We start from the raw sequence: 15,207 nt of genomic DNA, 5'->3' as shown, positions 1-15,207 counted from the left end.
TTTTTTTTTTTTTTTTTTAAACAGACACAGCATAATGACAGAGGGGCAGGTAACCACAAAAGTACCCACATTAGCCAAACATACACTCCATTTCCAGTTTATTATTAGGAACACCTAGCACAAATCAATGCAGTCTAATACAACAGTACCACAATAATTACTACCTTCACAAAAGGTTAGAATGTTTTTGTTGCAACTGTTTTAAAGAGGTTTTGATTCAACTATGGGCAGACTGGAGGCTGCAGTGTGACAGAAACACATCTCTTGTTTGATGCAATACAGTTGAACAGGACTTTATTAGACGGCAAAAGTCTCATATAGGCACCACTCTAGGCTCTTTTTTTCCTGGACTTTAATACAGCCGTGCTTCTCACACATACAATAGGCCTGTAAACAGTGCTGTTCTCTGGCAGCTGGTATTCAGCTGGTCACACATTTAATGGGGAATATTCTGGATCCATCATGTGATGTTGAGAAGGCTGTTGCCTTAACACTAAAAGAGCCTTTTCAAATTTCACCATGCTGGCAATGACAGTGTGACCACAGTATTTTTGTCAGTTGATGTAGTGAGTGTCGAGCAAATCTAGTGTATGCTCCTGAATCTCAACGTATTGAATAGGTCTGCTCCACTGACCGGGCTCTGTAGTATCATGGAGACCCTCTTCCTCTGCTCCATCATGTTGAAGTCCTGCCGCAGGTCGGGTGCCATGTTTCTCTCCCTCTGGTACTCCGGGCTGCTCTCATCCACCCGGTCGAAGTACCGCTCCTTGTGTGGGGCTGTGGTGGGAGGGGGGGCCGTCACCACACCGGCACCTGAGTTGCCGTTCATCCTGGGGCTGGCCTCCTGTAGGAGGGAGTAATAGAGATAATGTTTGAACTGGTTTTTCAAGGCCAATATAGATATTGATTATTATTAGTTAATGAACCCGATATTTGGAACCGATAAGCATGAAATGGAAATATTTAAGTCAAATTTAAGATGGAATGTTATAAACTCAACATTTTGTTTAAATGCTTTAAGCTATTTTTTTTATAAAATTTGAAACTTTCAACACAATACACAGTGAAAGACAGTCAGATAGTGTTGGGGTGGGACATTAACTCAGGTGAAAGAAACTGAAGCAAAGGGACCGATACAGAGCTGTAGCGGAGCCAAAGCAACTCACTTTAATTAACTTTATTGGTAATCAGGGAAATTAAACGCTAGTAGAAATAATCTGCAAAATTCCCAAAAAATGGCCTGATAATCGCCTATGGTCAGTCTATCACTAAAACATTAAATAAATTAGATTGAAACAGACGAATAATATGTACTGTTAAATCAACCACTGTTTGCTTTAGACTTTATTTATAATTATAAACTTGTTTTCCCCTTAAATGTGTAGTATAAATTAATTAAAAAGGAAAAATCAAATAGGAGGAAGTAAGATGCTGACGGAGGGATCATCAGCCATTTCACCAGAAAATCAATCACAAGCAGACCACACTTCCTGTCACGATCATGTGAACACTCTTCCCAGTTGAGATGGTTTTCATTGATTTCCACAATGTGTTTCCTGGAATAACAACATCACTCAACTTTCAAGGCTGGGCAAAGGAAAGTAAAACTGGAACTAGAGCCAAATGTATCGTATCGTTGCTTGATAAATAATTATCACTCCAGAATACACATTCAGGAATAGAGGGTGACAATTTTCCGGAACTCCCGAGAACTTCCGGAACTTCACGTGATTCCCACGGGAGTCCCACTGTACGGTAGTCAATCTTACTGTTGGTAACGTGATAGGTATGTATAGAGCATCAAAGGGAGTGGTCGAGAGTAGGAAGGAGTCGGAAGATTTTCAAGGCATTTTGTTTCAGAAAAAAAAAAAAAAAAAAAAAAATTATAAATATTAAACTACACAGTGTCATCTGAATTATAGAAACAAGGGGAAGTTAAGGCTATAGGGCTATGTGTGCCGTTAACTCAGCTGCAAAATGCAGAATAATTGCTATCTTGGTTGGTCTGAATTCCTGTCAGGTCTACACGCAAAACTCAAACTCATAGTTCTTGCCTACCACCCTGGGGAAACTAAGTGACGTGATATCCGACTGTTTAAAAGCGTTTAGCAATACTGATAGGTAGTAGTCTGATAGTTGAGTCCATTCTTGACGAAGATGGAATAAGATGTGGGGGAAAAAAAAAAAGGTGCAAACAACAACAATACAGGATGCCATTTTAAAAATCAGCGACAGAGGAGACCACACACACACACACACACACACACACACACACACACACACACACAACACACACACACACACACACACACACACACACACACACACACACACACACACACACACACACACACACACACACACACACACACACACACACACACACACACACACACACACACACACACACACACACACACACACACACACACACACACACACACACACACACACACACACACACACACACACACACACACACACACACACACACACACACACACACACACACACACACACACACACACACACACACACACACACACACCACAACACACCACCCATCTCTACTCTAAAGGAGGTGGACCCAGTTATGAGCACAGGGAAATGTGTGTGCGCAAGCATGCATGGGTAATGTGGGGTTGCTCTGGCAGAAACTAATGCAGCCCATTAGTCGGCTGGGCATCAATACAAATGTTCAGCCAAAACTACCATGACGACTGCAGACCAAACCCAAAGCATCCAGTATCACACTGAGAGCTGGCAGGGCTGGCCACTTTTATTAGTGTACCGAGATGTTCCACATCACACACACAAACATTTTAACACACACACACCTGCTCCAATCAAGTGTTTGACCAGTTTGGCTAATTCTAGGGCAACAATGTTTGGTCCATTTTCACCTCATAAACACATTAAAAGGAGGGGAAATTACATCAAGATTCAAGATTTCTTTATTGTCATACCACAGTTCACTGTAGTACGAAATTACATGCAAAGTTCATAGCTTAAAAGAATACATCACAGAAACAATTAAAAACACCGTTGAGTTATTATTCATATGAATTAATCACAACATAAACATTGTAGAGAGAAATATAAAGTAAAAGGTTTAAAGCTGACTGTAACATGTTAAGATCAATTTACAACAACACTTAAGAGACATGAACCACAGATAAGACCTAAAAGCTGCACTCTGCCTTCAGTAAAAGAAATATGAAGTGAAAACACAGTATTAAATAGGAGTGTATTGAGTGCACAAATGTGATGTCATGAGAGCGCAGTAACTGTTTATATTCGCACGTGGTGGTCGCGACACTAGCTGCAGTCTTCTCCTGAGCAGAGGTGGCGCTAATGAGCAAAAGACAAAAGCCACCGCCTTTGCTATTTCTACGTACTAGAAGAAGGAGAACTGGCAGCAGCACTGACGTCAATGCTTCGATTTGAGTTGATTACTAAACTAAAGTACCAGGATGTTAATTCATCATCACTGGTGCCTGTTAGCTTGTTATTTTCTCTCATTCTTCAGCACTGGAACTAAGCTACCATGCTGTAGCAAAACAAATACCCACAGCACCATTGTGTGGCAGTAATACTATCTTTACGATTGCTTAAATTATTAAGTTAATAACAACACTACAGTCTCTGCTGCCCTTCCAAGACTGGCCTGTTTACAAGAGATGGACTAAATGCTACTAGACTGCTTGTCTGATCTCATTCACTTTGCTCTGGCGTGTTTAATGCTGCGTTTGCTGTCTGTTGTTCATGTTGGTGTTTATTGCTAGCGACAACAATGGTAATCAAACTTGTCTGCTGACAACGGGACCAGTGGAAAAAAAACATTTGTGCTGCTGTCTTTTTTTTTTTCCTCTTCTCTTCTTCCTTCTTTTAGAGAGCAGAATATACTTGTTCAGAAATCCACTTTTACCACTAAAACCCAGAATTTAGGCTCGTTATCCATTCTAATCTTGCTTACAATGACCCATCTCTCTATGCACTAAAGCACTGCAGGAATTGTGTAATAGGATCCTTTGGATTGTCTTGTGGCTGCCACTGGTCCAACACTGCAGTGCACACAGCCACAAAATCTGCTAACGCCTGCAAATACATGATGAATGAACCATAAGTATCACTGAAACTGCATGACGAAGTGAAAGATAAAATATGAGAGGCAGGAGCAAGGAGGAGAACATCAGATGATATGCAAAACCCTTCTCTGTGGCGTTCCTTTTTCCTTGGGTATTCTGCTCTGTGTCAGCATAAACAGAGTAAACAAAGTAAGGAGAGTGTAAAAAGGGAATACAGGCCTTATTGTGCATTAACAAATATTAATAATGGAGTTAAATCAGGTTGCTTCCACTGCCATCTCACGGAGCATTTCTTTGAATAAAGTAATTTCACAATGCACTCTGCCCTCCCCCAAATGTTAACTGAATCCAGCTGTGTAATAGTAGACACTATTCCAACATAAACATCTCCAGAGCATATGGTAAAGTGGTTAATTATGTCCAGATTCTTAGCTTGCTTATTTCTTGGACAATTTAACAATAACAATAGCCGTAGATGCAGGAAGCTTTTACTATCTATACACGATGTTGTCATCTCCCAACCACAGGCACCCCTGGTTCGCCAGACCCCCTACTTCTCATCTCTCCTCAGATATGTAGGTGCAGGAGGGCTCGGCCAGCCTCCACTGCTGTTAAGAGTGCAATTGCTATGGAAACCAAAACACATTACCATGGAAACACGGGACAGCTTTTAAAGATTGCCGTTATGTAACAGCTGTATGCCAACATCATGCTGCAAGTCAGTCGGTGTCACAAGGCGCACAACTTCAAACTACTGTGCTATTCATTTTACGTTGGATTTAAAACATGTCAGGGACTCGAGAAATGAAACATCCACCTACTTAATAACAGCTTTTGTTTTAGATTAAGAACCAAGTCAAGTTGGGAATCAAATACTGTATTTTTTAGGGAGCACTTTTAATTACTAATTAATTAAACATTTCAAGGTTACAAACAGTCTCATAACATGATTTTTACTCATGTTATTACTCATAAAATATTTTACAGTTCTATAAATGCACTTGTTCAGCATCAAGATTTAACTGAAAACTCAGAAGCGCCGGTCATTGTGCATCGGGTAAGGGTTGAGTCAGTGTCATACCACGATGGGAAAAGTCACGACAACCAGAAAGGGCTCATCTCTTGCACCTGGACCTTCTTTAAGAAAGGCATAATAACATAAACAAATAAATGCAGGAATGGTACAAATGACCCATCTCCTTAAAAGGCAGATTCACCCTTGCTGCCATAAACACAGCCATTAAATAACCTGTATTGGAAAGTACCCCGTACTCATTGAGTGGAACCATGGGTGTGCCTAAATATGCAACTCATGCACCCCCCTCCAAATGTTGGGGAATTTATAGCAGCCCTGGCAATAAGTATCTGGTCCTGGCACTGTATTGCTCAACCCGACAGCACTCTGTGCCCTGCAGGTTTGAGAAAAAAAGGGCATAAGAACTTCTCCAAAAGCAGAAAAGGTATAATATTTGTTTGTTTATAAAAAAAAAAAAAGAAGAAGAAAAAAGATATTTAAACAAAGTTGGTTTTGGGGTGAGCATGTAAAGACAGAGTTGCGTATTGCAATCACAGATTAGTCTTTGTCCTTTCTCCATCGCAAACAGGAGACACCATGACTGAGTTAACCCCAGCCTGCACATTTTTATTTTTAAGCTGTGGATAGAAAGACCTGCTATGAGCCAGGTCTGGCTGTTGGCAAGACTCTCTTGACTCTGACCAGAGTATGAGCAAAATTGATGCTTCTGTAGAATGCCTGCCAGGACTTTAAGGTATTGACGGTTGTCTGTTTACCGAGGACCTCTCATAAATAGAAATTATAACAGCTTATGCACATCATAAGCTGCTATTTCCGCCTATATTTCACTGTGAAAAACCCTTGGGTTGAATGTATCCAAGGGTTTTCTTGTCTCCAAGCAACAGGAAAAATGTGACGATGAATCACATTCATACAGTACAATATATGCCAGCTGTCTTTGAATGAGCCCTTTGGATATGTCATTGTAACAATCAAGTGTTTTAGACCTGCTAATACTACAAAGTACAGGAAATAACAGCCTATAGAACCTCCCAGAAGATACTGCAAACCTAAGATGTACTACATGTGCTCATTGTAGGTGGCCACAGACTGGGGCTGCACAATATGAGGAAAATATCTAATTGCAATTATTTTGACTCATATTGCATTTGCAATATGATTCACAATATTGAAAGGAATGCTCATTTTTGTATTATTTTCATTTCCATTGACTAATATTAAATCTTAAAAAATGAAAATTATAGTGTGATTTTTGCGAGGATATGTACCAAATAAAAGATGTTTGATTAATGTTTGTAATTAAAGTGTAGTTAACTACAAGTTAACCACACTTTAAATACCTGACAAATCAAGGTTTCTAAACAAACTGATTCAAGTCAGTCCTGCTACTCAATTTGCAGCATTCCCCATAAAGGCTGAATAAATTCAAATTTTAAAAAGGTGGTCTAAGCTTTTATTTTTTTAACAGTTCTCTTTTAACAGTGTGTTCTGGGGACAGGACGCTTGCGGATAGTGAGATGTTTGCTGTATGTGACAAATGTTCTAGCTTAAAAACATGCGTGACATAAATTAGAGCACCTTTAAGAGATGTCTGATAGTTGACACATTTACACTTTTTAACGATATGCATCATCATATCACTCAACGGTAGTAGAAAAATCTACTTCCTCAGGCAAAAAGCATCCTTACTTCAAAACCCATAACGTATGTGATGCTAACCACAACAGTGTACACTGGCAAAGGAAAATGAAACAAGCACTTTAATTCCCTCTAGGTGATGATTAACAAACTGATGTTTTGAAGTTACAATGACACCACTAAATACAGATGTTTTCATTCTCCACAAAGGCTGCTAATAATAGAAAATGATGGGAGAGGAGATAGAAAAAAAGAAAGAAAAAAAGCTAGCGATAGCATACATAGAGAAGCACCAGGCTCTCGGCTAACACACAGTGGCTGGCTTTGTCAGCATCAATGCGATGGGTTTAGGCCAACATTTTGCGTATTTCAATTATATCATAACCGTTTTTGAGAGACGGAAGCATGCAGTTAAAACATTTTTTTTCAGCATGACTAAGCCTTTTGAAAAAAGAAAGCAATAAGATCCATTTAGCTTGTTCCAAAAGTATGCCAATCAAGCCATCAGCAGTGAAAAGGTCATTATGGTGTGAAAAAAGATGGCCTCAAAGTCTTGCTGGTCGGTAAACAGGTTTGTGTGTGTGTGTGTGTGTGTGTGTTGGGTGTGTGTGTGTGGTGTGTGTGTGTGTGTGTGTGGGTGTGTGTGTGTGTGTTGTGGGTCCAGTTGGTACTTCAAGCAGTTTTTAGACGTGAGAAGCATCCAGACAAGGCTCTTTATATCTCTAAGCTGGATGCCTGTCATTACTGGGGATGAAGAATCCACCAACATCTGTTCTTTGGTGTGCGTGTATGCATGTGCGTGCGTGTGCAACAGGCCCTAACTACTACTAAACTTGTAGGAATGCCTTAGGTGTCATTTTACCACTGCCCCATGTATGGTTTGTGCACCAGAAAGTAATTGACTACACATAGAAGTCACAGCGTTACGTAAACATGAGCCAACAGCAGAACTACTAAAATACAGTACATGAGAAGGAAACAATAAATATGTATATTACCGACCTCTTTGCTCAAATCACTTCAATGAAGGAAAAGAAATTAGGTCTTGCAATATAACATGTGATACTCTGCCATTATCTTTGTCTCATAAACATCGCTGCATGCGAAAATACTGCCATTTAAAATTCTGTCTTTTTTGAATCATGGTATACATCTGTGTGTACTTCCAAAGCTAAACAGAGTCAACAGGGAAATAGTGGGATGGCAGCAGAGGAATTTTGGCCAAATTGTCTTTCCTGTCTGAGACAAAAAGGAGAAATGTTGAATATGTGAGTTGTATAAATTATAGTACAGTTGTGCACAACCAAAGCTTATGGTTTCACCTAAAAAAAATAAATCGTCTTTTTTGAGATATTTTAACATTTAAATGAATCACTGTGCTGGAAGTTCATCTTTGAAGTCAGGTGGACTGCTAAAAGATTATAGTTCATTGTCACCCACTCACTCACTAGATTACACAAGTCTTTAGCCATTTTACAGTTTGCAATTATATCACACGGTGCAGATTCCAGGTATTTGTGCTTTTGAAAATTGAAAGGCAGCTATAATGTATATTGTTATAATAGCAATGCATTAAATAACTGATTGTAAAAAGGTGATCACTTGTATAACCCTAGAAAGAATTAACCCCCAGAATCTGCAGCCCACTTCAGTTTTACGGAGCTTTATAATGACTTTAAGCTCATTATTTAGCTGTCCGACCAGATCTTTCCTGTTTTAGTTTACCCTCACCAATACCATGGGTATGGGCAAATGGTAGATGAAGTTAGACTAGCTGATGAACATAGTGGAACTCACAGTGGAGCTTTTAGCAGCTAAAGAGAAATATTTTTTACTCTGATTTGGTGAGTAAGTCACCTTTTCCACCTTATCATTAAATTAATGATCATCAGATTGGTTAGAGCCAAGAGATCAATCCAAGTTTAATTTAAGAAACTAGTAAATAGCTCCTGAAACGAAGCCAACATCATTTTTGTTTTTATAAATGTACTGTATGTAAGCCTCCCAAACACGGGGGAAGGTATTATCTGCTGCGGACCACCGAGGCCATGCCAGACTCTGTTGTGTTAGAGTGTGAGTATAGTTTGGTTTATCTGGCTGTCACATTCATATGGGACAGAGTGGTGGAAGATTGCTCTCTGAAACAACACACCCCTCCCTGTACAGTTTCCTTAGGTCACAATCTGGGCTGTACTGTCATAATTTGCATCTGTACAGAATTCTGCCAGGTTAAATATTTGACCCAAACATAGATACCTACATTGACTTAACCTTTAGCAACCTCTGTGGTGTGAATACAAGTTTAAGTGACTGTGTACGCATTTCAAAACTTAACTAAAAATACGGCTAAGTGATCACACATGAGGCGGAAGGAAGGAAAGAGTGAAATAGTGAAATAGAGAGAATGGACTTGAAATGAGGAACACATTTTCAGCTGCTCTGCAGTCAAGGGTGTGGGCGTGGGGAGTGGGAGTAAAACAAACACTCTGTATCTAAAGTGAGTGTCTATGTATATGTGTAGTAGTGTGTGTCCAGGGTGGTAACATTAAGCCAGACTGACAAAGCTAAGCTCCCTCTTTTGGGAATTTCACTCATTCTAACAGAATTACCAAATCCAGGGAGTTACCGTCCCTTAACACTCACATTTTATCAGGCAGTTTGCTGATCCTCATACAGTATGAGGGGGAAGGGACTTTACAATGAAGTCAGACACTGCAACAGCTTGGGGGCTATATTCTCCAATTTGGGGCTAAAAACAACCTGCTAACTTAACAAGGCACAATAAACCTTTACAAAATGATTGCCTGTCAAACCTCCAACTGACACTTTTACTACTAGAACGGCAACTGAGAATTATTTATCAAATATTTCATCATTACTCTTATTGATCTTAAGGTGCTAAAATGTCAGAAAACAGTGAACAGTCATTGCAAGTTCACAAAGCAAATTCATTGAATATGCTTTAAGTGGCGAACATTTGGGTTGTTTGAGCAACCACAAATGGCACGATATAGCCTAGCTTTATTGCAATTTACACTACTATTGCACAACGTATTACCATGCACTGCCATTGTAAACTGTATACTTTATGTTACTTTATATGTTGTGTTTCATGCATGTCACTTATAGGGATTTGACTTGGCTACTACAACACAATGCCCCATTGGGATTAATAAAGTACTTTATCTGATACAGTGTGGGATAGAGTTTCCTCTTGTACTGCGAAATGACAGGTGACGTGCTTTCAATCAAGACATTATTGTGCTATTATGTATTATTATTATGCAGGACAGGGTGCCATCTGAATAACAGGAAGCTGCTCCATCACGACACAACTAAATATCCTTCGGCTCCAAAACACGCCCAGACTGGAACCAGACCTACCCAGTGCAGAGACACACACTACATTAGGAAACGCATCGAACCGAGCAGTCCATATTAAATAGCTCAAGTATCTGGGAGCCTGTGAAATGCAAAATAATGCTACCACGGGCCTGCTCGTGCAGCAGGCTAACGACACCCACCGGGCATAAGTGTGTCCCCCTGGGCTGTTGTTGTTCAACGCAGGAAACCGTCTGAGTTCAGGCGCGTTCATTTAACAACACTAAAACGCAGAAATCCTCGTTTTGCTATGTGAAAAACGTACACTGCTGCCTCTCTGCAGACTGCACCGAGCAACATATTAGCAAAACAGTGAGAGCGCGCCACACTGGAACAAAACGAGACTGTGGAACAAACGTTAAAAAACACACACATGGATCATGTTGTACCGGACAAACCGCTGAAATGCAAACAGTATCGATTGGTTCCGAGCTTACCCTCTCTTTGATGAAGTGATGCAATATATAACCAGTGCTCGGTGAAAGCAAGACGGTGGGTTTCACTATCTTTATCCCTTACCCTGGTGATCTCAGAGTGGGTTTATATCTCTCCTCTCGTCGTTCCTACATCGCTCCGCCCAGCCACCATCATCCCATTTGGGTGCGGCAAACTGGTTAATCTGTGGCTCGCTACTGGACATCCGGGGGCACGTGACAGAACCGGGGAAAGTGGTTGGAGTACGAGCATTTGGCCCGCCCCACCACATCCATGCGTCCAATAGAAAGGGGCTTTGGATTTATTTCACTGTCTATGGCATAAATACCATAAACACCACACATCCAGGTTTTTATTTTACTGCTAATGCTAATTACCCATGAAGCTAATAAGATATAGCCTAACTGTCCTTTTGGTGGTCAGTGGTAGAAAGTAACTAAGTACTCAAGTACTGTAGGCCTACTTAAGCACAATTTCCTTTGTACTTTACTTGAGTATTCACATTATATGCTACTCCTTTATAGCATACTTATAATACAATATTATAATATATAATATGATATTTATAATATTTTACTCTTTACTGTAGGCTACTAGGCCTTCACAGGCTATTTTATTTTTTAGATTAAAATTGCACATTAAAACATGTGATTAATGCCATTGAAATTGAAAGAACAAAGAGTTCACAATGTATGTCTATATACTCCTAAAACCTGTATTTTATATTCAAGCTGTTGCATATAATTTAACATTTAAAGGTCCCATGGCATGACAATTTCACTTTGTGAGTTTTTTTTAACAGTAATATGGTAACCCCAGCTGCATCTGGTCCACCGGTGGCTAGACATGGCATGGGAAACCGAGCCCTGGGTATCCTGCTCTGCCTTTGAGAAAATTATGAGGTCATAAGGAGCAAGGTGACCTCCCCTTTCTCTGCTTTGTCCGCCCAAAGAGATTGGCCCACCCATGACAGAGAGACCTCATGGCTTTCAAATGACAAAAGTGGCAGTTGGTCAAGGCCACACCCCCAGCCTCCACCTTGACACTGCATTTTAGATTCCAACATTTTTCCTCCATCTGCTTGTTCCTGTGCTGCATAAGCTACACATTTTGTTAAATATTTTCAAGCTTTAGCAACTCATAATAAAACATGACATGCTTTAAAAAAAACAAGATCAAATGAAAGTCTAAAATTGTATGTGCTCAACTACATAGAGCCAAAACAAGCTTCATTGTTGCTTCATGAAGTGAGAGTTATGATGGAAATAATAGCCCATCATTGAATTGAACAGCCTGAGATTGCTATTTCTTTTCATCAAGATTATTTTTGGGCTTTTCTGCCTTTAATTTTTGATAGGACAGCTAGGTGAGAAAGAGGGGGATTCAGATTCAAACCCTGAACCTTTATGTTGAGACATAAACCTCTCAGTACATACCATTGAGCCAATCTGACCATGCCAGGAGACATTTTAATGTATAGGCCTGCATCTCCTGTACTGATGCAGCACTTAGTAATCACCTCCTTGTACCAATTTGTAGTAGCCTACACAAAAACAACTCAGACCTCAGTTCAGTTTGGCCATGTAAGCCGGCTGGATAGATAGCTTGATGTGCAAGGACATGCACCTGAACATATTACCTTTTGGGGATTTCGCATTGTGATCAAAGCTGTGAGGTTGACAAACACATTGCTGCTGATAAAGTTACACTTTTTGGGAACCGTTTTAGAACTCTGGTACTGTGGTAATGTTGGGGTTTCACTCCATAACTTAAAACATCCATTCTTTGAAAGATGACACAAAATAATCAATACCATATTGACTTGAATAGAGTAGGCGCACTCGGGCTCGGGGGCACAGTTATTGGTATACAGTATATATAATTATATACATATATATAAAAATGTATATATATATATTATTTTAATCATAACAACACATAAGGACACCCGGCGCCCGGGACACAAATAAGGTCTGTGCCATGGGTCTGTGCACGCGCAAGAAACTGCGATGTGAGCGCGAAGGGCAACGGCTCGTGCGTTATTAGGATGACATGTGTGATATTTGCCACTAGATGGTGCTGCTTTTCCACACTGGTGTTAGTAAACCTGTGATGCATAATTGCAAAAACGACTGTATTTCTTGAAGTCAAGATAACACCATCATTGGTTTAGAGAAATGTGTGACTTATTTTAAGCGTATACAATTATAAGTCTAACAAAATAGGACATTGCATTTATTCAAGTGAGAAAGCAAGGTGAACCAAACTTGTGCCATTTTTGCCCTTTTGTGTGTTTGTCCCACAGGAATAATTTTTATTTAATGGAATTTAAGATGGTTGACCATCTTAGCAGGTTAAAAACAAAAACAAAAGTAATCATTTTGCAACTTCCTTGTCTTTTTTTGTGATAGTACTCTTTGTTACACTTCTTCAGTGATTCAAAAAACAGGGATGTAATTTTTGTGAATATTTGATGGTTAGTCAAGAAATCACTGAGCAACATTACGCCATTGTTTTTGGTGTGCGGCAACTGTACTGACACATTTAACCTCTGTTTATAGCTGTAAGGCCTCCTTTGGAAAGTACATCAGCATTAAAAGTTGCTGCTTAATAAAACGTAAGTTTAGCAGACTCTAGTATTACTAAAAGTCATGGAGGGGGTAATGTTTCATTTCAAACTCCTGAGTTAACTGTATTTACCTTTGATATGAGTGGCCATGACCTCTGACTCTTGTGGTGTTGATCCTGTCCCGTACCAGTCGACACACATGCAGTCCCCTCTTAACTGATCTCAGACCAGCTCAGGTCCTTCCAATATTGTGAATCATTGTGGTCTGCCTTGTAGCATGGATACACCAGCTAGGGACTCTAAATATATCCAACTGGTGTGTCTGAAGAGCTCAGGCATGAAGATCATATACTTACTCTGGAAATCTACACCTAACTCTATTACTTTCTCATCTATTGTGTGCATGTGACTTTCTGTTCCTGCCACATTCACATTGTGGGCATTGTGGTCTGATTTTCTTATCTAAAGCAGCATTAAAATAAGCTTCACTGTGTGGTGTCTTTGTTTCCCTCTTTCTTTAACATCTGCGAATGCAATTTTTTTTAATTTATTTTATTAACCACCAACAAGTACAATTGGGTTTCTGTGAAAGAGAGACAAATTTTGAAAAGGGGGGGCAAACAATACAAGAAAAACTTACATAAAATCCATGAAATAAACTTTAAAAATGCAGATCTATCTAAGTGGTGTCAAATCATTTGAGCACCAGCATTACGTTTGGGTTTCAGCACACATTCCTCGGTCACCTGTTTTCTCTTAGCAGCACATGTCACAGAGTGAGTGAAGATAAACCCAGCTGCTTTACGTATTCATTTCAAGCAGCACTTACTGTCCCCTTTTAACTCCAGCCAGCCTTCAACCCTGAGCTCTCAAATCACCAGGGGCTGATTTTCAAAATAAACAATTTGTAGTATAGCGGATGATGCCTGGGAGTTTTGGCATATTTAAGGATGCGGCGAAGAAAAAGTACATTATAGACTTACTGGGGCTCAATTGGGCAGGTAAATTTCTCAACATTTGTTATTCAGTGAACCCACAAAGCAGCCACAGAGGTAGAGTGCGACGCTGTTCTATCATCCACAAGCAGCAATCTGTCCTTCATTCAAAGATGGTATTGTATTCGGCCTGCAGTGCCATGGAAAGCCCCTCTCCCTCCTTCTCTGCCCTGCACAATGAGACAAGGGTCGGCCTGTCTTTCCTTCACTGTGTTTTTGATTCACTTCTCCTTTATGAAAATGTTGTATAACCTTTGACCTCCAGCAGGGACCTTTTAAACCCACTGGTCCCACCTACAGAGTCCCCTCAACTAAAGGTTTAAGGGGATTCTTCACCAGGGCTGTAGCTGGCTACCACAGAGGAAATATTTTATGAATTGATTAATGAGTTCATTAAAATAAAATGCTTAGTATTCTTCCCCCAAATAATATACCTGTAAATAAAAAAAGAAACCTGCGAAAAGTTCTGCATTCAAAATTTAAGAAAGTAAAAGTAGGCTACAGAAGTTTTAAGAGCAATGCAGATTTCCCGTTTTCAGGGTGTTATATCATTACATATAATATTATTGGACTATTACTAGAGATGCATTAGCCTGTATCCTTGACGTTCCACTTTAACATATGGCCTACACTGTTTCAATGTTGTAGCGAGGGAAGCAGAGCTAATTTTAACTTACTACTTATATTGTGTTTGATAGTTTTATATAGTAAGGCATCATTCTTTAAATTTTTAATCCGCAATGTAACCAACTCTAGCTGCCAATAAATGTAATGGAGTAAAAAGCAAAATATTTGCCTCTGAAATGAATTACATTCATTTGATAATTAGTAGCCTAGTTACTTTGCATATTCATATTAATAATACAAAATACAATCAACTAATATAATATGACTGTATTTTAGATTAAGATAAGACTGTATACATAGGCTACTTACTGTTCTTTTACTTGAGTCATATTCTGAATGCAGGACCTTTACTTGGAACGGGAGTATCTTTTAGATTGCTTTATATACTCTATAGATCTGAGTTGCCTACTTCTTTCAACACTGGGTCTCTCACCACCA

General features: G+C 39.6%; 1 protein-coding gene across 29 annotated transcripts in view; it reads right to left on the bottom strand.

Moving 5' to 3' along the window:
* add1 (adducin 1 (alpha)) overlaps nucleotides 1-10,736 on the bottom strand; it is a 26,047-nt gene extending 15,311 nt beyond the window's left edge. For all 29 annotated transcript variants that reach the window (XM_032539914.1, XM_032539905.1, XM_032539927.1 and 26 more), the window contains exons 1-2: nucleotides 10,581-10,736; nucleotides 635-844 (exon numbers count right to left, since the gene is read on the bottom strand). In XM_032539914.1, the coding sequence (XP_032395805.1) occupies nucleotides 635-829 (195 nt within the window). In that variant the 5' untranslated portion in view covers nucleotides 830-844; nucleotides 10,581-10,736. The remainder of the gene's footprint in view (nucleotides 1-634; nucleotides 845-10,580) is intronic.
* Nucleotides 10,737-15,207: the final 4,471 nt, after the last annotated feature.

Source organism: Etheostoma spectabile, chromosome 16 (genome assembly GCF_008692095.1).
Source record: "Etheostoma spectabile isolate EspeVRDwgs_2016 chromosome 16, UIUC_Espe_1.0, whole genome shotgun sequence".
NCBI lineage: Eukaryota > Metazoa > Chordata > Actinopteri > Perciformes > Percidae > Etheostoma > Etheostoma spectabile.
The sequence above is the reverse complement of the archived record's forward strand: the minus strand, read 5'-3'. Positions and strand labels throughout refer to the sequence as shown.